Raw genomic sequence first — 26,414 nt, 5'->3', positions numbered from 1 at the left:
AAACCAGTGTCCCCTGTATTGCAAGGTGGATTCTTAACTACTGGACCACCTGGGAAGCTAGAGATTGTTCTCTAAATTTCTGATGGTATGGTGTTAGTGTATAGAAATGCAAAAGATTTCTGTGTATTAAGTTTATATCCTGCAACATTACCGAATTCACTGATGACCTCTAGCAGCTTTTATATCCTGTTTTGAATCCTTTCCAGTCACTCTATATGTTTTCATTAGAGGATTTAGAACATTTACATTTAAATAAATTATTAATAGGTATGTACTTACTGTCATTTTGTTCATTTTGGGGGGTTTGTTTCTGTGGGTCTTTTTGGTGTCTTTCTCTCCTTTTGCTCTTGTCCCTTGTGGTTTGATGACTATTTTCAGTGTTATGTCTGGATTCCTTTCATGTGTGTGTCTGTCTGTGCAACTAACAGATTTTTGCGGTTACCATAAGGTAGGTCAGTTCAGTTCAGTTCAGTCGCTCAGTCGTGTCCGACTCTTTGCGACCCCATGAATCACAGCACGCCAGGCCTCCCTGTCCATCACCAACTCCTGGAGTTCACTCAAACTCTTGTCCACAGAGTCGGTGATGCCATTCAGCCATCTCATTCTCCGTCGTCCCCTTCTCCTCCCGCCCCCAACCTTTCCCAGCATCAGAGTCTTTTCCAGTGAGTCAACTCGTCGCATGAGGTGGCCAAAGTATTGAAGTTTCAGCTTTAGCATCAGTCCTTCCAATGAACACCCAGGATCGATCTCCTTTAGAATGGACTGGTTGGATCTCCTTGCAGCCCAAGGGACTCTCAAGAGTCTTCTCCAACACCACAGTTCAAAAGCATCAATTCTTCGGCGATCAGCTTTCCTCACAGTCCAACTCTCACATCCATACATGACCACGGGAAAAACCACAGCCTTGACTAGACGGACCTTTGTTGGCAAAGTAATGTCTCTGCTTTTTAATATGCTATCTAGGTTGGTCATAACTTTCCTTCCAAGGAGTAAGCGTCTTTTAATTTCATGGCTGCAGTCAGCGTCCGCAGTGATTTTGGAGCCCAAAAGAATGAAGTCTGACACTGTTTCCACTGTTTTCCCATCTATTTCCCATGAAGTGATGGGACCAGATGCCATGATCTTTGTTTTCTGAATGTTGAGCTTCAAGCCAACCTTTTCACTCTCCTCTTTCACTTTCATCAAGAGGCTTTTGAGTTCCTCTTCACTTTCTGCCATAAGGGTAGTGTCATCTGCATATCTGAGCTTATTGATATTTCTCCTGGCAATCTTGATTCCAGCTGTGCTTCTTCCAGCCCAGCATTTCTCATGATGTACTCTGCATATAAGTTAAATAAGCAGGGTGACAATATACAACCTTGACATACTCCTTTTCCTATTTGGAACCAGTCTGTTGTTCCATGTCCGGTTCTAACTGTTGCTTCCTGACCTGCATATAGGTTTCTCAAGAGGCAGGTCAGGTGGTCTGGTAGTCCCATCTCTTTCAGGATGTTCCACAGTTTATTGTGATCCACACAGTCAAAAGCTTTGGCATAGTGAATGAAGCAGTAATAGATGTTTTTTTGGAACTCTCTTGCTTTCTCCATGATCCAGCAGATGTTGGCAATTTGATCTCCGGTTCCTCTGCCTTTTCTAAAACCTGCTTGAACACCTGTAAGTTCACAGTTCACATACTGCTGAAGCCTGGCTTGGAGAATTTTGAGCATGACTTTACTAGCGTGTGAGATGGGTGCAATTGTGCGGTAGTTTGAGCATTCTTTGGCATTGCCTTTCTTTGGGATTGGAATGAAGACTGACCTTTTCCAGTCCTGTGGCCACTGCTGAGTTTTCCAAATTTGCTGGCATATTGAGAGCAGCACTTTCACAGCATCATCTTTCAGGATTTGAAATAGCTCAATTGGAATTCCATCACCTCCACTAGCTTTGTTCGTAGTGATGCTCTGTAAGGCCCACTTGACTTCACATTCCAAGATGTCTGGCTCCAGGTGAGTGATCACGCCATCGTGATTATCTTCGTCGTGAAGATCTTTTTTGTACAGTTCCTTCTGTGTATTCTTGCCACTTCTTCTTAACATCTTCTGCTTCTGTTAGGTCCATACCATTTCTGTCCTTTATTGAGCCCATCTTTGCATGAAATGTTCCCTTGATATCTCTAATTTTGTTGAAAAGAGCTCTTGTTTTTCCTATTCTGTTGTTTTCCTCTATTTCTTTGCATTGAGGAAGGCTTTCTTATCACTGAGGAAGGCTTTCTTATCTTTCCTTGCTATTCTTTGGAACTCTGCATTCAGATGCTTATATCTTTCCTTTTCTCCTTTGCTTTCCGCTTTTCTTCTTTTCACAGCTATTTGTAATGCCTCCTCAGACAGCCATTTTGCTTTTTTGCATTTCTTTTCCATGGGGATGGTCTTGGTCCCTGTCTCCTGTACAATGTCACGAACCTCCGTCCAGAGTTCATCAGGCACTCTATCTATCAGATCTAGTCCCTTAAATCTATTTCTTACTTCCACTGTATAATTATAATTATACACTTATAATTATAAGGGATTTGATTTAGGTCATATCTGAATGGTCTAATGGTTTTCCCTGCTAACTGCTAAGTCACTTCAGTCACGTCCGACTCTGTGTGACCCCATAGACGGAAGCCTACCAGGCTCCCCCGTCCCTGGGATTCTCCGGCAAGAATACTGGAGTGGGTTGCCATTTCCTTCTCCAATGTGTGAAAGTGAAAAGTGGAAGTGAACTCACTCAGTCATGTCCGACCCTTAGCGACCCCACGGACTGTAGCCTACCAGGCTCCTCTATCCATGGGATTTTCTAGGCAAGAGTACTGGAGTGGTTTGCCAGTGCCTTCTCCGAGTGGATTTTACTACTTTCTTCAATTTAAGTCTGAATTTGGCATAAGGAGTTCATGATCTGAGCCACAGTCAGATCCTGGCTAACTGTATACAGCTTCTCCATCTTTGGCTGCAAAGAATATAATCAATCTGATTTCGGTGTTGACCATCTGGTGATGTCCATATGTAGAGTCTTCTCTTGTGTTGTTGGAAGAGGGTGTTTGCTATGACCAGTGCGTTCTCTTGGCAAAACTCTATTAGCCTTTGCCCTGCTTCATTCCATGCTCCAAGGCCAAATTTGCCTGTTACTCCAGGTGTTTCTTGACTTCCTACTTTTTCATTCCAGTCCCCTATAATGAAAAGGACATCTTTTTTGGGTGTTAGTTCTAAAAGGTCTTGCAGGTCTTCATAGAATCGTTCAACTTCGGCTTCTTCAGCATTACTGGTTGGGGCATAGGCCTGGATTACTGTAATATTGAACGGTTTGCCTTGGAAACGAACAGAGATCATTCTGTCGTTTTTGAGATTGCATCCAAGTACTGCATTTCGGACTCTTTTGCTGACCATGATGGCTACTCTATTTCTTCCAAGGGATTCCTGCCCACAGTAATAGATATAATGGTCATCTGAGTTAAATTCACCCATTCCAGTCCATTTTAGTTCACTGATTCCTAGAATGTCGACGTTCACTCTTGTCTTCTCCAGTTTGACCACTTCCAATTTGCCTTGATTCATGGACCTAACATTTCAGGTTCCTATGCAATATTGCTCTTTACAGCACCGGAGTTTGCTTCTATCACCAGTCATCCACAACTGGGTATTTGTTTCTCTTTGGCTCCATCCCTTCATTCTTTCTGGAGTTATTTCTCCACTGATCTCCAGTAGCATACTGGGCACCTACCGACCTGGGGAATTCCTCATTCAGTATCCTATCATTTTGCCTTTTGATACTGTTCATGGGGTTCTCAAGGCAAGTATACTGAAGTGGTTTGCCATTCCCTTCTCCAGTGGACCACACACACACAAAGACACAGACGTCATTATTTTGTTATTTATCTCAAGTTCAAACACATTTTAATGACCCTGCATTTTTTGCTTCACCCATGTTTCCTGTTTTTCACCTACTTTACATCTTTTTGTGTATCCTTTAACTATTTATTGCAGATATAATTTTATTAGTTTTGTCTTTTAGTCTTTGTACTAATTTTATATGTGGTTGATTTACTATCTTCCCTTCATACTGCTGTCGCCAATGAGGTTTTTCATTTTGTAATTTTCATGTTTCTAGTAAATGGCCTTTTCTTTTTCAGTTAGAGAAGTCCTTTTAATATTTCTTATAAAGATAGTTTGGTGGTGATGAACTCTTTTAGCTCTTGCTTATCTAATTTTTATTGCTCCATCACATCTGAATAAAAGCCTTTTTTGGTATACTATTAGGTTTTTTCCCTTTCATCACTTTAAATACATTAAGCCACTCCCTTCTGGCCTACAGTTTCTGTTGAAAAGTCAATTGATAGCTTTATGGGAGTTAATAATACTACTTTTAATATTGATTTCTGCAGTTGTAGGTAGCATATATAAATGACATAGATTCTTGTAGGTTTATTTGTATCTGACAAACTTGCTAAGCTCATTTTATTATAGCGTTTTTTTAAATTTTCTACATAGGCAATGGTGTTGACAACAGAGTTTTGCTTCTGATGCTTTTTTTTTTTTTCTTACATTATTGCAGTGTTTAGAACCTTTATTTGGACTTTTAAGTTGTCTTCTACTTGAATTTTTATCATATGGATTACTGGTATAATAACTGTGTTAACATTCTTCTCTGATAATCTTAACATATACATCAGTTGCTGCTGCTGCTTAGTCACTTCAGTCATGTCCGACTCTGTGTGACCCCATAGACGGCAGCCCACCAGGCTCCCCCGTCCCTGGGATTCTCCAGGCAAGAACACTGGAGTGGGTTGCCATTTCCTTCTCCAATGTGTGAAAGTGAAAAGTGAAAGTGAAGTCGCTCAGTCATGTCCGACCCTTAGCGACCCCACGGACTGCAGCCTACCAGGCTCCTCCATCCATGGGATTTTCTAGGCAACAGTACTGGAGTGGCTTGCCATTGCCTTGGGTCTATAATTTTGCTAATCATTATGGGTTGTATTTTTCTGCTGATTTGAATTTCTTTTAATTTTTCAAGGGTTATTAGGTCTTGTAAATTTCACCATCTTAGAAACTAGATATTTTTGTATTTTTATAAATAAGCTTTGTTCTGGAATGCAGCTAATTTTAGGTAATTGCTTTGCCTTTTTAGCTCTTGCTTCCAAGATTTGTTAGAGCCAAAGTAGTGCTCAGTTTAGAGCTAATTATTACCCATTACTGAGACAAGATCCTTCTGCATTTTATATGTTCTGTGATTTTGGAGGCTTCCTAGTCTAACTGGTCAGAACAGGTACTAACCCCAACAGTGTGTGTGTGATGGGTTCTGCTTGCTTTTTTAATTTTCCTTTGAGCCTTACACTCAGCTATTTTCCTCACATATATGCTAGCTAGTACTCTGCTTCATACTTCATCCTCTGTGGATATGCTATGTCTTCTGGTATACTATCCCCTGAACTCTAGCTAAACTGATTTTTTTCTGGGCTCTCAGCTTAATTGCTTCAACTCAGGGAGTTTGACAGAATCTGTATGGTTCCCCCTTCCTGTAACATGACCTCAAAACCCTCTTAAGGCAGTAAGCTGGAGGAATTATAAGGCTCACCTTAAAGGTTTCCTACCTCTCACGTATCACTGTCTTTCACTGACCGATTCCTCTGTCATATAAACCACTGTCTCAATTTTTGTCAAATTTTTGGTTGACTTTTGTAGTAGGGGAAATGTGTTATTCCATCTTGGCTGAAAGTGGAAATCCAGAACAATTTCTAAATATAAATTTATAAGGAAATCAAAGGATCTTAATTTACATTATTAGTAATTTGAAAAAGTAGCTATATTTAAAAGTCATTTTTAAGACTATCATTTTTTATTGATAAACTATGTATTTGAACCAATATAGGCAGCATCAACTAATTCTGGGTAAAGTGCACGAAGTTACTGAGAGAATGTCAAAGAGCTCATAGAAATAAGTAAGAAGCCTCAAAAAGTAGATTCTAAAAACCATCGAGAACCCAAAAAAGGCAAGCAAAAGTACATTATAGGACCAATTTTAGCGAGCCTCCGTGCCTCCACCCCCAGGATCTGATGCACTGCAGTATCCAGTTTTACACTGGTTGCTACAGGTAATCTCTGGCTACCATGGGTTTTTTTCTTACTTTCTCAAAAATCAAAATCTTGAGGGAGCAGTCCAATCAGATGAGCCTAACTCACACACCTGCTGATGAGAAGACTACTATGTATCTCCTTTGGGTTCATTTAGGGGGCTTTCCTGTTAGCTCAGTTGGTAAAGAATCTGCCTGCAATGCAGGAGACCCCGGTTTGATTCTTGGGTCGGGAAGATCTGCTGAAGAAGGGATAGATGAAGCAAGGCCCTGACTGACATGTACACTGAATGAGCCCCAAACAGGAGACAGGATGAATATTAGGCACTAGGAAGGTATAGTTTTTGTATAAATCTATAATATATATTGTTGCATTTAACTTGTTAATGTTTTGTCAATGCTGCTGTATCTAAATTTATGAGAGATACTATTCTGTGTGATCATTTTTTTTTTTTTTTTACTGTCTTTAGCTTTGCTGTGAGAACAATACCAGCCTCATCAATCAAGTTAGGAAGTATTCCTTCCTTTTACACTTTCTAGAAGACACTGTGTAGAATCACTGTTAATTCCTTAAATATTTGGTAGAATTCTCCAGTGAAATCATCTGGGCCAGAATATGTTTTAGGGGTACTTTGTAAACGGTGGATTCAATTTGTTTAATAGTTCCTTCTATAACTATTCAAATTATCTAGTTCGTTTTGGGTGAGTCTTTTTTTTTTTTCTGTTTTCAAGAATTAGTCCATATTACCTGTCAAATTTATATGCATGGAGTTACTTTTGGTTGGCCCTTATTGTTCTTTAAATATCTCTGAAGATAATTATTGCCTATTTTATTCCTCATAATAGTAAATTGTATGTTTTCTGCTTCTTTTGTTTGTTAATCTTGCTAGTGATGTGTCAATTTTATTGATCTTTAAAAGAATAAGGTGGTTTTTTTGGTTTGATTGATTTCCAGTTGTATTATTGTTTGCTTCCTTCTGCTTCTTTTGAGTTTATTTTGCTGTTAAGTTCTTGGGCAGGAGCTTAGATTATTGAGATATTTCCTATTTTTTATTATATGCATTTAATACTATAAATTTCCCTCTCAATACTGTTTTAATTTGGTCCCACAGTTCCGGTATGTGGTATTTTCATTTTCATTCAGGTAAATGTTTTTCTGTTAATTTCTCTTCAGACTTCTTTGATCTGTGGGTTCTTAGAAGTGTGTTATGCGGTTTCCAAGTGTTTAGCAATTGTCTCATTATTGTTATTTGATGATAGTCTGATTCTGCTGTGGTATAGTACTCTGCATAGTTTCAGTTCTTTTATACTTTAAAGGTCTGTTTTGTAACCCAAAATATGTCCTATTTTGGTATATATTCCATTTGTATTCAAAGAGAATAGGTATAGTGCTTCTGTGTACCGGAGTGTCCCATAAATATAAATTAGTTTAAGCTGACTGTGATATTCAGTACTTTTTTATCTCCCTTGAGAGAGCAGTAATAAAATTTTCAAGTATATTTTTGGATTTATCTTTTTTCTTTCAGTTTTACTAGCTTTTTCCTCTTAGATCTTGAGTCTCTGTTGTTAGCTGCACACTTAAGTAGAATTGTTTGCTCTTTGTAAATTGACCGTTTTATAATTTTGCGATGTACCTTTATCCCAGTTTCTTTATCAATGTTTCTTTATTCTTGATTCTGAAGCCTGATATTAATATATTTATTTTAGATTTCTTTTGTTTAGTGTTTTTATGTTATGATTTTTTCGACTTTCAATATATATGTCATTATTTATTGTAGATTTCATGTAGACTGAGTTTAGCTTAGGTTTACTTTTTTAAACAATCTGACAATCGCTGCCTTTGAATAGGTACGTTTAGATTAGGGATCAATGAATACATTATATAAGGAGCCAGACAGCAAATATTTAGGCTTCACAAGACTTGTGCTGTCTGTTGTATATTCTCAGGTATCTGGGAGCCAACTGTGATCTTCCAGAGACTGGGGAAAACATCAGACACCACCTTTGACTTCTCACTCTAGCCCACTACAAATGGCCAGTCTCCCTGGAAGGAGCAAGTACACATATCTGCCATCCCAGCTTTTCTGACTGCTGCCCAAGGAAGGAACATGTCCTGGGATCACTTGGCTGTGATAACCAATTGGACTTGTATTCACAGGACTGTAAACAAAAAAGCAGTTATTAAAAGCATAAGAACACCCCTCCTGCAGCGATAAACTCAAGCTTAGCACAGAGGGGACAGGCAGAAAAAGCCTATCTCCCAGTTTCTCTCTAAAAGCAACCTAACTACATATTTTCTCCTCCACTGCTTAAGGATCTGGCTTCCCATCTGCCTGCATCTATGTGCCAGCTGTCATCCTCTGCCTTGGGCCACTGACACATCTCAGTCATCCTTAACTACTGGGGTGACTACAGACAGAGAAGGACACCTGGGCAATCACAAAGATTTGATGAATGACCCAGAACTCAGGGTTGGTTAAGCGATAAGGCTATTTAGTCAGTATAATTGTAGATAAGGTTACTGTTATAGATATAGACCTATGAGTTTCCTGCATAGCTCAGTCAGTAAAGAATCTGCCTGCAGTGCAGCAGACCTGGGTTCGGTTCCTGGGTCGGGAAGATCCCCTGGAGAAGGAAATGGCAATCGACTCCAGTATTCTTGCCTGGAAAATCCCATGGACAGAAGAGCCAGGCAGGCTACAGTCCATGAGGTATTGACACTAGTAGAGTTAGACACTACTTAGCGACTAAACCACCACTGTTATAGACAAGGTTCATCTAGTTATTATAGTCATTAAAATATAACGACAATAATTTGTTTACAGATATACAAGGTAAAAGGTACAAATTTTGACATCAAAAACATACATAAAATTCAGGGAGAAAGTAAAAATGTAGAGCTTTATTATGCATTCAAGGTTAAGTTGTTATCAGCTGTAAAAGTCTGTTATAAATATGCTTTCTATAAGCCTCATGGTAACCACAAAACAAAAACCTATAGAAAATGCACAAAAGAAAGAGAGAAAAGAGTCTAAGCTTTAAATAAAATCACCAGATTACAAAGGAAGAGCAAGGAACAAGAAGAAACACAGAACTACAGAACAGCCAGAAAACAATTAACAAAATTGCAGTGAGTACACACCTATCAACAAACACTAAATGTGAATAGACTAACCCCCCAGTTAGAAGACACGGAGCATCTGAATGGATTAAAAAAAAACAAGCCCCATAGTTAAGCTGCATACAGGAGACTCACTTCAGACATAAGGACACACACAGAGTGAAACTGCGGAAAATTACATTACATACAAATGGAAACCAACATAAAACTGGGATAGCTATACTTATATCAGACAAAAAAGACTTTAAGACAAAGACTGCAAGAAGAGACAAAAAGGTCATTTCACAATAAGAAAAAGGGGATCAATCCAACAAGGAAATATAACACCTGCAAATATTTATGCATCCAACACAGGAACACCTAAACACATAAAGCAAATATTAATAGACCTAAAGGGAGAAATAGACAACAATACAGTAATACTAGAGGATTTTGATGGTCCACTTTCAGCAATGGATAAAACATTCAGACAGAAAATCAGTAAGGAAACACTGAGATTAAACACAGCTTTGAAAGACAAGAATCACCAGACATATACAGGACATTCCATACACCAGTAGCAGAATACATATTTTTCTCAAGTGCACATAAAAATTCTCCATATGTTATGCCACAAGTCTTCACAAATTTAAGATTGGGATTATGTCAAGCATCTTTTCCAATCACAATAGTAACAAATCATTTACAAGAAGAGGACTGGAAAATTGACAAATATGTGAAGATTAGACAACATATCACTTAACAACCAATTGGTCATAGAATAAATCAAAAGAGAAATTTAAAAATACCCCGAAATAAAATTGAAAGCATACCAAAACCAATGGGACACAGCAAAAGTATGAAGGTTCTTTAAAAAAACTAAAAGCAAAACTACCACAAGATCCAGCAATTACACTCCTGGGTATACATCCAAAGGAAATGAAAACACTAATTTGAAAAGATATTACTACATCCACCTCAATAAATGTTGATAGCATTATTTATAGTTGCCAAGATATGGAAGCAACCTAAGTGTCCATCAACATATGAATGGATAAAGAAGATGTGGTATTTATATACAATAAAATATTACTGTTCTGTTCCGTCGCTCAGTTGTGTCCGACTCTATGTGACCCCGTGGACTGTAGCCTACCAGGCTTCTCCATCCATGGGATTCTCCAGGCAAGAATACTGGAGTGGGTTACCGTTTCCTTCTCCAGGGGATCTTCCCAACCCAGGGATTGAACCCGGGTCTCCCACATTGGAGGCAGAAGCTTTAACCTCTGAGCCACCAGGGAAGCCTGGTGAGTTATATTACTGAGTTATATTACTACTCAGTTATAAAAAAGAATGAAATTCTGTCATTTGCAACAACATGGATGGACCTAGAGGTAGTATGCTTTGTGAAATAAGTCAAACAGAGAACAAGTAACTCTATGTTATCACTTACATGTGAACTCTAAAAAAATAAAGAAAGCTGAGCGCAGAACTGATGCTTTTGACTCTTGAGAGTCCCTTGGACTGCGAGGAGATCCAACCAGTCCATCCTAAAGGAAATCAGTCCTGGGTGTTCATTGGAAGGACTGATGCTAAAGCTGAAGCTCCAATACTTTGGCCACCTCATGCGAAGAGCTGACTCTTTGAAAAAGACCCTGATGCTGGGAAAGACTGAAGGCAGAAGGAGAAGGGGACGATAGAGAACGAGATGGCTGGATGGCATCATAAACTTGATGGACATGAGTCTGGGTAAACTCCGGGAGTTGGTGATGGACAGGGAGGCCTGGCGTCCTGCAATCCACGGGGTTGCAAAGAGTAGGACATGATTGAGCAACTGAACTGAACTGAAAAAGTAAAATGAATAAATGTATGTAACCAAACAGAAAGATTCAGAGATACAGAGAACAAACTACTGGTTACCAGCAAGGAGGGAGGGACCAGATAGGGTATAAGATTAAGACATACAAACTACCATCATAAAAAAGCAATAAGGATATATTGTACAGCACAGGGAAATAAGCTATTATTTTATAATAACCTTAAAAGGATTATAATCTATAAAAATACTGAATCACTATTTTGTACACCTGAAACTAATATAATATTGCAAATCAATTAGTTTTCAGTAAAATAAAAGGCAATTCTAAGAAATCCATATCAATAAAACCTTAGACGAAGAAAAAAAAATGATCACAAATAAACAATCTAACTTTATACTTCAAGAAACTAGAAAAAGAATAAACTAATAAGTCCAAAGCTAGTACAATAAAGAAAATAAATATCAGAACAGAAATAAATTAAAAAGACCAAAAGAAAAGATGAATAAAACTGAGTTTTTTTTAAAAAATAAATAGAATAACTTTTAGCTAGACTTGCAAGAGAAAAAAAGAATTAAATAGATGTAATTATAAATGAAAGTAGAGATATTACAGCTGATGCATTACAAATATAAAGGTCATAAGAGACTATTGTGAACAATTATACAACAAAAATTTGTTCTTGCTGGTTTTCATCTTTCCTGTTTTTTTGCTTTCTCTGGTTTTCGGTATGAGATTTCATTATCTCTCATCTGTTAGCATAGCATTTATATTTCTTTTTTAAAATGTTTTAATGGTTTTTCCTAGACTTTCCAATATACATTTACAAGTTATTTAAGTTTACATTCAAATAACATTATAACACTTCACTGGTATTACAAGTACTTTCTAAAAATGTATTTCCAATTCCTCCTTCCCCTTTGATAAGACTACTGTCATTTATTTCACTATCCATAAATTATAATCACTGAATACCCTAATGCCATGATTATTTTGAAGAATTACTTATCATAACAATTAAAATAATAAAAATAAAAGAACATAGTCTACCATCATTTATTCACCTCTAGTGCTCTTCGTTTTATACAAATCTACTAATACATCTAATAAATCATATCATTTTTTCTGAAGAAATTCTCTACACATTTCTTACAAAGCAGGTTGACCGGTGACAATTCCCTTATATTTCGTTTAAGAGTATCTGAGAATATTTCTCCTTCACTTTTGAAAGATAGTTTCATTGCATATACCGTTCAAGGTTCACTTTTTTCAATCCTTTACATATTTCGCTCCATTCTTTTCTTGCTTGCTCGGTTATAAGTAAAGCTTTATTTCCTCTGGCTGTTTTTCAAAACCGTTTTTGATTCTGCAGGTTGAATGTGATATGCTTTCATGTAGATTTTTTGGAATATTAATCAATTTTGGTGTTCCTGAGCTTCCCAAATGTATGGTTTGGTGTCTGTCATTAACTATGGAAAATTCTCAGCCATTATTACTTCACCTATTTCTTCGGTTCTTTATCTCCTTCCTCTCTTTCTGGCATTTCCATTATACTTGCGTTACATCTTTGTAATTGCTTCATTGTTCTTGGATATTCCGTTTCTGTTTTTTTCATTCTTTTTTCTCTTTGCTTTTCAGTTTAAAAAGTTTCCACGGATGTGTCTTCAAAGTCGTTAATACTTTCTTCAGTTATGTCCAGTTTACTGATGAATCAATGAAAGGAACTCTTCATGTTATTATAGAGCTGTTTGGACTTTCTAGAATTTACTATTGATATTTTTCTTAGAGTTTCCAATTCTCTGCTTTCATTATCTAGATTTTCTTTCATTATCTAGATTTTCTTTCATGCTGTCCACTTTTTCCATTAGAACCCATAGAATATTAATTATAATTACTTTATGTTCCCAGTCTGATAATTCCAAAATCTCATTTTTTTAGAGCCAACAACAAATGTTATTAATTACCCTTAACCTGAGACTATCTTTCATCTTCTTTCTTGAAGAATATTTTCACTGGATAATAAATTATGTGTTGAAAGTTCTTTTCTGACAGGACTCTTAAGACATTGTTCTACTATCTTTTGAACCTGTGGCTTCTGATAAGAAATTCACATTCATTGTCTCACTGCACCTATAATTACTATTTCAACATTCTCACTTGATAATGTCAATATCTGGATCCCCTATGGGTTTATTCTATTCTATAATGTTTTGTCTCATGACGTTGTGTCTGTCTGGTATGTTTTTAATGCAAGACCATTGTCTACAACACTTTTCAGCTTTGTATGATATTATCTTTCTTTCAGAGTGTCAAGTCTTTCTGCTGCTACAGTGCTGGCTGACCAAATTAACCCAATTAGAGAAAAATTAACTCCCGGCTGGTTACAGTACTATAGGGAGGCCCTCACTCCTAGATCTTAACCTTACAGAGATATCAGGTAAGAACATGGTGGTTACCATGGCTCCTTCCCAACAGCACATTCTAAAATTGAATAGAGTATAGAGTATCTATAGAGTATCACAAGACTAGTAAAAATTTTCTTTGCTTTTTAATATTATTTTTACTTTATTTTAGCCTCTTAGCATCACTGTTTTGGTAAATGTTCTGAGTAAAACTCCAAAAGAGTGTTATCTTATTTGTTTTCATCTCTTCTTACTGATGTCGTGTCCCACTCCACGGCCTAATTTTTGTCTCTTTAGGTTCAAAGTTCTGTCAAAAATTTGTGCCAGATTTTGGCCATCTTACTATTCAGTTCAGTTCAGTTCAGTTCAGTCACTCAGTCGTGTCCAGCTCTTTGCGATCCCATGAATCACAGCACTCCAGGCCTCCCTGTCCATCACCAACTCCCGGAGTTCACTCAAACTCATGTCCATCGAGTTGGTGATGCCATCGAGTCATCTCATTCTCTGTCGTCCCCTTCTCTTCCCACCGCCAACCCTTCCCAGCATCAGACTCTTTTCCAGTGAGTCAACTCGTCGCATGAAGTGGCCAAAGTATTGCAGTTTCAGCTTCAGCATCAGTCCTTCCAGTGAACACCCAGGATTGATCTCCTTTAGAATGGACTGGTTGGTCCTCCTTGCAGTCCAAGGAACTCTCAAGAGTCTTCTCCAGCACCACAGTTCAAAAGCGTCAATTCTTCGGCAATCAGCTTTCTTCACAGTCCAGCTCTCACATCCATACATGACCACGGGAAAAACCATAGCCTTGACTAGACGGACCTTGGTTGGCAAAGTAATGTCTCTGCTTTTTAATATGCTATCTAGGTTGGTCATAACTTTTTTTTACTATTAGGTTGGTGCAAAAGTAATTGTGGTTTAGCATTGTTGAACTTCTCCCTTTGATACTGGAATACACTCTTAACTAAATGTGGTTATGTTATACATCATTTTAACGTGCATCTCTTATTTTACATCTTTTGCTAATGAATTACTACTTGCTATTTATTTATATGTACTTTAGACTATGGAAATGACGTTAGACAAAAAACAAATTTGAGCAATTTTCTTATTCGAGTTTGAAATGGGTCATAAAGCAGCAGAGACAACTCACAACATCAACAATGCATGTGACCGAGGAGCTGCTAATGAACGTACAGTGCAGTGGTGGTAAAGGAAGTTTTGCAAATGAGGCAAGAGCCTTAAAGATGAGTGCAATGGCCGGCCATTGGAAGTTGACAGTGACCAACTGAGAGGATCATCGAAGCTGTTCCTCTTACAACTACATAAGAAGTTGCCTAAGAGCTCAACATCGACCAGTCTATGGTCGTTTGGCATTTGAAGCAAACTGGAAAGGTAGAAAAGCTCAATAAATGGGTGCTCATGAGCTGACAGAAAATCAAAAATATTGTCATTCTGAAGTGTCATCTTCTCTTATTTTATGCAACAACAAACCATTTCTTAATCGGATTTGATGTGTGATGAAAAGTGCATTTTATACGACAAGCAGCAATGATCAGTTCAGTGGCTGGACTGAGATAAAGCTCCAAAACACTTCTCAAAGTCAAACTTGAACCAAAAAAATAGATCATGGTCACTGTCTTGTAGTCTGCTGCTGGTCTGATCCACTACAGAGTTCTGAATCCCAGCAAAACCATTGTACCTGAGAAGTATGTTCAGCAAATCGGAGATGCACTGAAAACTGTAATGCCTGCAGATGGCACTGGTCAGCAGAAAGGACCCAATTCTTCTCCATGACAATGCCTGACAGTACTTTACACAACCAGCGCTTCAAATTTTAATGAATTGGGCTATGAAGTTTTGCCTCATCTACCATATTCACCTGTCCTCTTGCCAACCGACTGCCATTTCTTTAAGCATCTCGACAACTTTTTGCGGGGAAAATGCTTCCACAACTAGCAGGACTCAGGAAATGCTTTCCAAGTGTCTGTCAAGTCCCAAAGCATGGACTTTTATGTTACAGGGATAAACAAACTTATTCCTTGTTGGCAAAAATGTGTTGACTAATGGTTCCTATTTTGATTAATAAAGACATACTTGAGTCTAGTTATAATGATTTGAAGTTAAGGGTCCAAACCATAATCACTGTTGCACCAACCTAATAGATGCTTTTCACCCAGACCCTTTGCCAGAATTCCCAGTTTCTTGACAATGTCCAGAAATAGTCAATGTACTCAGGGAAAACAGTAATTGCAGAAGGTTACAAGGTTTGCCTTTCCCCAGGATTTTGGTCCTTTAGCTGTTACTTGACTAAGCAACTGTCTGATATCTTTAAACAAATCTTTTAAAACATTAAGTCAGCTTTTCTAGGTATACTCAGTGGAAGCACTGGTCTGCCGTGTAGTTGAAGTATAAGTCTAATTTTTTTTGCTTATTTTCCTTGCTTAGTCTTTCAGTTTCTAATTCCAGCTCTGTTTCTCTTCCTTAACATTAGGTAACATTAAAATAATCTGTGCCCAGCTCTTTGAATTTTTGCAGGTTTAACTAAAAGGAGACCTTACTCATGCATACTTTCAGATGCCTTCAGTTCCATTCTTTGACAAGAAGGCTGACATAACAATTCAGACCAAGGTAAGCCTGGCTTCATATCGTTAGTATGGTCTTCTAGCTGCTACTCACTTTAATACAGATTTCTACTTCTAGGTTCTGATTCATTTCAATATCTTTTTTCTTTATATGAATGCACAAACAGTTACACCACAAGCTATCATTATGATATTTCTGCCCTTACAATGAAAAGTGAAACTATGCTTTATGTTTCTTTTACATGTTCAATAATGCCAGTAATGTTATGAACCTATTAGGGTTACTGGGTAAATAATTATTGACTAAGAAATATGTGATTGGTTTGGATATAAAAATACAAAATTATACTTACCCACCATAATCTTCAGTGATCCCAGCAAATGGTATTGAATCACAGTGTACAAAAACTACAAATGCAAGCAGTATAAGGGATAGAGCAGATGTAGCTATTACAAATCTCATAAGGCCTTTAGAAGATATGTGTAACTTGGAAATAATGATACCTCCCAGAATTTGGCCAAGTGCACCCCCTGGAAGTAAAACAAGTCCTAAAAGAAAGGAGGAAGGGAAAACACAGTTAAAAATAGTAGATGTATGGCAGACACCAACACAATATTGTAAAGCAATTATCCTCCAACAACAACACAAAAATAGTCAGCTAAAGACAGGACAGAAAATTCACACATTGATGCAATCTCCTCTGCTCTAAACATATAGCAAACATTAAGTATAACTAAGAAGCCAAGAGAAAACTTAAAGACACAATAAATAACAAACCTTAACCTTAAGAGAAATACAAATTTGTGCATGGGGCTGATGTTACAGGCCTAAAGGACCTAGAATAAGAGGTTCCACAAAATGTTTTAGAGCAGTTGTGAGCAATACAATAAAATCAATACCAGAGAAACAACATTTGAAAGTTTGTAGCCAACTATGATAAATTTAAATAATTAAAGTGATATCAGTCCTGGGAATAAAAGTATACTATAATTATGGATAAAATGTAAAAATAAAAAATATTAAATCATATAAAGTAAAAAGGTAAGAAAACTTCATAGCATCAAGACAAAAATGAAAACTGTAAAAGCTGCCAGAGAGTCTGTTACTTGCCAAAGAATTATAATTAAAGTTTATTTTTAAAAAAGATAAAATTAATAACCTAGACCAAACACACATACATACACATGATCCTGAGGAGTGGAGTTAGTGAACTGCAAGTGAACATTAAAATTTCCTAAACCAACTGATGGGGATAAAATGAATAAAACATGAATCCGTTGAGAGGAGACAGAATAATGGGGGAAGGGGTAAGAAGCAAAAGAGAAGTGCAAAACAACAAAATATACAATTAAAAAATGAAAAATGAATGTCAGAATTCACAACAATGATGTATGAATAAAACAACTATTAGACAGATGATGAAACTTGATACTTTTTAGAATGGAAAGTTTGAAAATAAACAGTAAAAAACATATACCATGAAATGTAGATCATGAACATGTTTATACCTAATGACATCGCATTAAATAAATTATATAAACACTGCCTAGATTTCAAGGAAATTAAAAATCTATAAACAAAGTGTTTTAAATCAGCTGTCTCAAAGATGAATATTTACTTTACAACACTACTAAAGACACGTAAACTATTAACTGATTTGAACAGGAGTTATTTAAAAAGATAAATAAAAGCCTATATCTACAAACAAAAAAACTCTCTTTTCAACAAAGCATGGCTTAAGTAAAAATATGCTGTGATGAGAATTTAAAATGCTTAGAACCAAACAATAATACAAATTACATCTAAGTGTATGAGGTGCTATCAAATATAATCTATAAATAATGATACCTCTATCATAACTTGTTAGGAGAACTGAATGAGTTAACACTTAATTGCTCAAGACAGAGTACAGTCATGCAGCAAACATTATATGAGTGTTTGTTTAAAGGTAGAATTTACAGACAAATTCATTTATTAGAAAAGCAAAAAGCGCAAATAGTGTAGAGGCGATATTTATTAAGAAATCTGTGGGAACTTGAAGTTAATCAGAGAGTGAGCAATAAGGCTATAGGTTAAGAAGTCAAGAAGTAATCCACACTGCAACTCATAATCTCAGAAATTAAGGGCAGGTATTAATATGACTGAAAACAAGAGTGAGGTAGACTTAAAAAACAAGAGGTTTGGATGGCAGTCTACGTAAAATGTTTGATCCCCAATTCCCATCCCTAACCACAATGCCAGAGGACCCCAGGTCTCTTCATTTTGAACCCAACAACCATAGAGTTGAGAAAACCAAGTACATCTGTGAGCATAAAAATGAAAACACAATTCAACTGAGAGAGTTTTGGCTGCCAGGCACATTGCCCTAGGCAATAAGAAAATACTGAACACAGGAAGTTCAACAATTAAACAACTGGGTCCTTGAGGACTACCCTAAAAAGAAACAAAACGGTTGAAAATTGAATTGCAAAGCACAGAACTTCGAAGCAACTTTTTATGTAAATATTATATTGATGTACAAAAAAATACACAAATCAAAATTATACATTTGATGAATTTCCAAAGTGGACTTAACTCTGTAACCACACCCAGGTAAAAAAAATTAATCAAACATTTACTAGAAGGCCAGAGGCTTTTTTGTGCACTTACAAAATTTTATAAAATATGAATCATAAAGTATGCATACATTATAGCTTCTTTTATTGGACATGATATTTGAAAAATCCACCATGCTTTTGTATATAGTAATAGTTCATGTCTTATCACTGCTGAATAGTATTCTAGTACGTGCATACAACACAACTTATTTACTCACTGTGATGTTAACAAATTGTGCTGCTAATTTAAAAATTCATGTATATGTTCTTTGTGTAAACATTTGCATTCCTGTTGAATATATTCTTAAGAAAGGAACTTGTGTACATAACTAGGAGTTGAATTCTTGGGTCAGAGGATATGTATAGGTTCAGATTTTTATGACACTGCCAAACAGATTTATAAAACGATAAATTGCACTCTCACCGGGAGTGGATCAAATGACAATTGCTCCACATTCATACCAACATATCTTTCTCTTATATTTCAGCAATTCTGGTGAATGAGTACTAGTATTGCCTTGTGATTTTAATATTTCCCTGAAAAACCACTGAAGGTGAGCACATTTTCACATGAATATTGGCCAACTGGTATCAGCTTTTATATAATGCCTGTTCAAATCTTTTGTCCATTTTTATTGGATTATCTACCTTTTTATTATTGTCAGATTTTTTAATATATTCTGGACCCAAATGCTTTGTAGAATATTTCTATTGAAAAGATTGTTTTATATGCATTTTCACTCTTCATGCTGACCTTTGATGAATATAAGTTCTTAATTTTAATGTAATACCATATTTTTTCTTTATATTTATGTAATTTCTGTCTTGTTTAACAAATCTTTGTCTTCTGTAAGGCATGAAGATATTTTCCTATGTCTTTCTAAAAAGCTTTATTGTTTTAACATATACATTGAGACCTGCAATCTACCTAGAATTGGTATCTATGTATGTAGTTACATAGAGGTCAAGATTTGTCTTTATTTAAATGTACCAGATTTAAACAATAATGGTATTAAAATAATTTTAAATTTTAATAATATTTAAATTAAAATTTTTGTATTTAAAAAATTACTACTTTATTTATTGGGTGACAGTTCTCTGCTACCCTCTGATGCTATATATCCTACAAGTAGACGCACTGACTGCTTTTTGTTCTACATTTTCACAGATATTTCTATAGTGAACATGCTTGGATAAGTGAGAAAGCGCATTTTTAGAGCACCTTCCTTGTGGCTTCACTATATTAATGCTGTGGTTCCAGTTTCAAAGTATAGAATAGGTAACTGTATTTTGCACACTGGTACTGCATATGCTTCTAAATTCTAAGAGCGGCAGTGGAACACGAATTTGCCATCCTTTTCCTCATGTATGGTCCAACAGGAACAACACAGGATCCCAGGAGGAGAAAGGAAAGTCCCAGTTTCGATTAGGGACTTAAATGAAGCAGTGTCTCAATTCAAGAGACCTCATGTCCAGTGAAAAAAAGTTACCAGGTGCTTGAGGTTTACACTGGATTAACCACCAACTGAATTCCATTGTCCCTACAGCCCTGAATGGCCTGTACATGGTGGTGTCAGTAAATTTTTGGCACAGGCTGATGGCACTGGATACACTATCTTGGACATTGCCGAAGTCTTCTTTTGCACCCCACTTGGATGTGAGAGTTGGACTGTGAAGAAAGCTGATTGCCAAAGAATTGACGCTTTTGAACTGTGGTGCTGGAGAAGACTCTTGAGAGTCCCTTGGACTACAAGGAGATCCAACCAGTCCATTCTAAAGGAGATCAATCCTGGGTGTTCATTGGAAGGACTGATGCTAAAGCTGAAACTCCAACACTTTGGCCACCTCATGTGATGAGTTGATTCACTGGAAAAGAGTCTGATGCTGGGAAGGATTGGGGGCAGGAAGAGAAGGGGACGACAGAGAATGAGATGGCTGGATGGCATCACCGACTCGATGGACATGAGTTTGAGTGAACTCCGGGAGTTGGTGATGGACAAGGAGGCCTGGCGTGCTGTGATTCATGGGGTTGCAAAGAGTTGGACATGACTGAGCGACTGAACTGAACTGAACTGAGCACCCAAAGAAGATTAATTTTCGTTCGTGCTAGAAGGCCACAAACATACATCTGCAGTACTCCCTCAGGAGTACCTAAATTCCTCTCCCATTTACTACAAAAGGCAGATTTATTTTGATGACCATTACCTATGATGCCCAAAGCTTTCAATGATAGAAGATACTCAGTTGGTTATAGGGTGAGAGGCCTGACTCAATGGCTCTGACTTTGGTGTTATTATACCATCATCAGCAAGGAAGACTGATCAAGCCTAACAAAATCCAGAGACCACTCATCAAGTTTTGGGGCACTCTGCAGACAGAATCACAGTGCTCTATCCCTCTGAAAGTTAAGGAAAAACTGTCTCCTTCTCCCCCAACTGAAAGCCAACCTAGCATTGGATTTTGGAATTTTGAGTATTGAACACAGTAGACAACTCACTTAGGGTTTCTCTTTGGTCTTTTATATTAGCTGATCCACAGACCTACACTGAATGCTAATCAGCAAGCTGTGGTATGCTCCAAGTACAGACTTGGAGGTGAAAGTGAAAAGTGAAAGTGAAGTTGCTCAGTCGTGTCTGATTCTTTGCAACCCCGTGGACTGTAGCCTACCAGGCTCCTCTGTCCACGGGATTCTCCAGGCAAGAATACTGGAGTGGGTTGCCATTTCCTTCTCCAGGGGATCTTCCCAAGCCAGGGATCGAACCCAGGTCTCCCTCATTGCAGGCAGACGCTTTAACCTCTGAGCCACTGTATCACAAACCTAATAAACCGATTTCAGCTGCAAGGCTCTGTGACTGATGATTTTGTGTGCTGGAGCCTCTGGAAAATGGGAAGAAGCTCCCGCTCAGAAGCACTGTTGCTTGTATAGGAGTCATAGACTCCCTGAAACAGCTACATTTAAAAGCAACTCTTAGTTTATTCTGGGGAAGAAAATGGAAACCTACTCCAGTATTCTTGCCTGGAGAATTCCGTGGAGAGAGGAGCCTGGTGGGCTGCAGTCCACGGGGTCACAGAGAGTCGAACACAACTGAGTGACTAACACTTAGCTTATTACTGGTCTCTTGGCATAACCAAAGTCCTGACTCACAGAAAACTTGATTTTGTGGACTGATATTCTCATTTGGAGATAAACCAAAACAGACTCACCACTAACCATTTGACAAGCCTTACTTGTCAACTGGAATTGGTGTGGTCAAGCCATGGAGGTGGTCATGAAAGAGCCACAGATGTTTAAAGAAACACCACCACTAGACCGCATAGCCCTCAGAATACTGTGGAAATTTCTTTCAAGTGAAGTTACTTTCTTTACTCTGGGAAGATTTTCAGAGGGACTACTGATACACTACCTGTATATACCCTGAAGGCAGTTGTCTCTACTACTCTACAAGTAATCCGACTAGAAAAGGTGGTACCAAAAAAATGTGTCCCTAATTTTAGTTGAAATATTCAAAGACACCTCATGCCTGGAAAGCACTCTGGTCAGCCTCAGTGACTGAGCAGCATTGTTATGGGTGACTGAATTGCCCAAAACTTCATCCTGGCAGGCCCGAGTAGAATATATGCAATTACTAACCCATTCTGTTATGCCTGAATGAATACCTCAGGCTAAGTGGAAAAGTAAATACAGAAACTTAAGCAGAAAGTTATCTTGCTGTCTAAGGTAGATCCTGAGGACCAGGAAATTTGGTCAACTGGCTGCATCCAAACTGCTAGCATGATTGAGGCCAATACTGCAGGTGGCCTTATCCTGTTCTTTGGAGTCTTATTGATATTAGCTTTAATTAAGTACTGTATGGAAAAAAAAACTGAATGATTTAGTCCCTATCTCTGTTAATTATATTAATCATTGTCAAACAAAATGGTATAACTGTGAAAAAATCTGTCATATGGCCCCTGAAACTGTGTCATGTTTGGCTTTTGAATTATGTGCAATCCAACAATGGTGTGCCCTTTACCACAAAATCTACTCAACAATGGGATAAAAGTCAAAACTTTTGCACGTATTAACATTTGTTTTTATTTGGCTTACATGTTTTATGTTCCTTTTTTTCCTTTCTTATTTTTTTAAATTGTTAATAAAATATTTCAAGTTAATGTACTCTTTACTATTCTCTTACTGGTTACCTGCAAGTTAAAGTATGTATCCCTGATTTTTTACAACATAAAATAAATGATCACATTCACCATCTTCCCATTAATGCTAGAACCTTAAAACATTTAATTCCACTTGCAACTTCTTTTGGAGAACCAATTATCAATATCTAATATAACTGATGTACTTAATAGCAATGCCTCTTTGATGTCTAAACATAGATCAATTTTTACAAATGTGCACAAGGAACATGAATAGGAGTCTATTTGTTACTTCATTGTTTGGAAAAGTGAAAGAGCTAGAGGCAACTTCATGTCGATGTATATGATATAGAAAAAGAAACAGAAAAAGAAACAGTATTCATAAAATAGAATCCCATAGCAATGTTAAGGAGAAGGCAATGGCAAGCCACTACAGTACTCTTGCCTAGAAAATCCCATGGACGAGGAGCCTGGTAGGCTGCAGTCCGTGGGGTCGCTAAGGGTCAGACACGACTGAGCGACTTCACTTTCCCTTTTCACTTTCACACATTGGAGAAGGAAATGGCAACCCACTCCAGTGTTCTTGCCTGGGGAATCCCAGGGACGGGGGAGTCTGGTGGGCTGCTGTCTATGGGGTCACACAGAGTCGGACACGACTGAAGTGACTTAGCAGCAACAGCAGCAGCAATGTTAAAATGCCTTAAGTAGAGATCAATATGAATCTGATGAACACAATTTCAGATAAAAGTAACAGAAGAGCACATACAAAATGATATATCGATTTTAGAAATAGACTGCATGTAGACAGGTACATAAGAGGTAACAATATACAAATGTGTGAGAGGGAAGAACTCCAACTTTAAAAGAGGTGTAAGTTACCTCTGGGAAGGGAGGAAAAGAAATGTGGTAAAAGAGAGATGCAGAAGTCCTACAAATTTCTACGTGTTAAAAACTAATGATGCAATGATGGAAAAATGCTCATATTTTAAAAATTTGAACAAGCAGTATTCAGATATTTAAAATTTAAGCAAACACTACTGCTCCTTCTACTTCCCACTTAGTTGAAATATTTCATAAATACATAAAAGAAAACTTTACATAAAAATTTCATGAGTACAATGAGTGGAAATGTCTACCTGCAAGTGTAGTTGCCTCGTTGGGTGTTAATATAAACTGATTTTCTATATATATAGGCAAAAATTCAGATGCTCCAATCATAACTAAAGATTCTGAAGCTCTGGACAGAGATAGGAACACAAATATTGGATTCTTGATCAGAATCTGAAATAGAAATAAGTTACATATGAATTATGTTATTTTATTAGGTAAAGACAAATAGATATACCCACCCATATATTAGTGACCGATCCACAAAATGTTTACCTTTGTCAATAACTGACAATACTATATGTATATAAAAATTGAAACAGAAAGTTAAAATTCACCAATATACCATAAAAGACATGTAGTGTTTGAACCATTTTTATTTGCTACTTGATTTCATACCACCTATAATTTTTATTTGTGACACTGGCAGTGTGCTAGAACTGCTAGAACTAGAATATTAATTTTCAAACTGATTTCTATATTTCTTAGATATGTATATATCTTTGAGAATGTTCAGTGATGTTTTATACTTGTATATTTTTAAATAAACTTAAATTTTATTTTTCTATCACTAAACACTATTTCTGAAATCTATCATTTTCTGCGTATTTATCAAATTCATCTTCTGGGTTATGTTTAACACATTCAGTTCAGTTCAGTTGCTCAGTCATGTCTGACTCTCCGCGACCCCATGAATCACAGCACGCCAGGCCTCCCTGTCCATCACCAACTCCCAGAGTTCACTCAAACTCATGTTCACAGAGTTGGTGATGCCATCCAGCCATCTCATTCTCTGTTGTCCCCTTCTCTTCCCGCCCCCAACCTTTCCTAGCATCAGAGTCTTTTCCAGTGAGTCAACTCGTTGCATGAGGTGGCCAAAGTATTGCAGTTTCAGCTTTAGCATCAGTCCTTCCAATGAACACCCAGGATTGATCTCCTTTAGAACGGACTGGTTGGATCTCCTTGAAGTACAAGGGACTCTCAAGAGTCTTCTCCAATACCACAGTTCAAAAGCATCAATTCTTCAGTGATCAGCTTTCTTCACATAGTGTAATACCACTCCCATAGGGTAAAATGCTTAGGTCCACTTGAGCTTCCTACGGGCGCAAACAAGGTGACATTAAACATCCCTGTGCAGCTCTTAAGGAAACAGGATAGAGTGTCTTTGGAAGTATACATCCTAGACAGGGATTGCTAGGGCTCTGGCAAATTTTCGCCATTCTGATGAATGTATATTATTACATTGCTATATTTTATCATTATCTAACTTCAAATATAACTGAGCATTTCTTCATAAAGTTTCTTAGCTATTTAGTATTCATTTGGGAGTATGAACTGGTTATTTGTACGCTTCCTGAAATTCTTCTGTAGATTTTCCAAGAACTCTCTTTTATTCTAAATACTAATCCTGTGTTGGATTTAGATATCTGTCACCCACCTTTTAACACTGTCTACAGCTTCCTTCATTGAACAGAAATCTTAATGTAATGTATTTAAGAAATCTTAATTACATTAATGTCTTAATGTAATCTAATCCATAAATAAGTTCATATTTGGCACTATTACAAATCTTGTCTATTCTTTTCATATCCTTATATTGCAAGGTGTTTCTTTCATTCTAAACCTTGACTTTTTCATTTTTTTATAGTCACATTCTATTAACCTAGAAATCATCTTTTTGTATCATATGAAGTAGACAGCCAACTTCACAAAGAACCGAGTTAGTCATCATACCTACTGAACAATATCTTCAGAGTGCCTCCTCGATCATATGACAAGTTCTTATATATACTAATCTGTAGCTGGGTTTTCTGTTCCACCGGCCTGTTTATTTGTACTGAGGAAATACTACCTTTTCTTTTTTAACCACTATGGCTTTGCATCAGGTCTTACTGTGAACTAGAATAAACATTCTTTGTTTCACTTATTCATGCCCTTGCATGCTCAGTCACTCAGTGACTTCCCTGCCAGGCTCCTCTGTCCATGGAATTTTCCAGGCAAGGATACTGGAGTGGCTTTCCACTTCCTTCTGCAGGGGATTTTCCCAACCCAGGGAAGAGCATGACCTTGCACAGCAAGAGTAACACCCATTTTTCCCCACAGCCAGTCCCTCCCATCAGAAGCTTGCACAAGCCTCTTACCCTCATCCATCAGAGGGCAGATAAAATCAAAACTACAGTCACAGAAAACTAACCAAAATGATCACATAGATCACAGCTTTGTGTAACTTCATGAAACTATGAGCCATGTCCTATAGGGTCACCCAAGATGGATGGGTCATGGTAGAGAGTTATGACAAACTGTGGTCCACGGGAGAAAGAAATGGCAAACCATTTCAGCATTCTTACCTTGAGAACCCCATGAACAGAATGAAAAGGCAAAAAGATATGCTACTACTGGAGAAGAGCAGAGAAATAGCTCCAGAAGGAATGAAGAGGCTGAGCCAAAGCAGAAGCAATGCCCAGTTGCGCGTATGTCTGGTGGTGAATGTAAAGTCTGATGCTGTAAAGAACAATACTGCATAGGAACCTGTTAGATTCTTGAATCAAGGTAAATTGGAAGTGGTCAAACAGGAGATGGCAAGAGTGTACATCGACATTT

At 37.3% G+C, this 26,414-nt stretch overlaps 1 protein-coding gene across 1 annotated transcript in view; it reads right to left on the bottom strand.

The window, feature by feature from the left end:
• The window catches only part of SLCO6A1 (solute carrier organic anion transporter family member 6A1), a 112,899-nt gene that overhangs the window by 41,925 nt on the left and 44,560 nt on the right, over nt 1-26,414 (bottom strand). The window contains exons 7-8 of the mRNA XM_055430376.2: nt 23,843-23,987; nt 16,331-16,526 (exon numbers count right to left, since the gene is read on the bottom strand). Coding sequence (XP_055286351.2) covers nt 16,331-16,526; nt 23,843-23,987 — 341 coding nt within the window. The remainder of the gene's footprint in view (nt 1-16,330; nt 16,527-23,842; nt 23,988-26,414) is intronic.

Source organism: Moschus berezovskii, chromosome 8 (genome assembly GCF_049115385.1).
Source record: "Moschus berezovskii isolate FMDL1 chromosome 8, NW_MosBer_1.0, whole genome shotgun sequence".
Taxonomy (NCBI): Eukaryota; Metazoa; Chordata; class Mammalia; order Artiodactyla; family Moschidae; genus Moschus; species Moschus berezovskii.
Note: the sequence above shows the minus strand (reverse complement) of the source record. Positions and strands in the feature narration are given on the sequence as shown.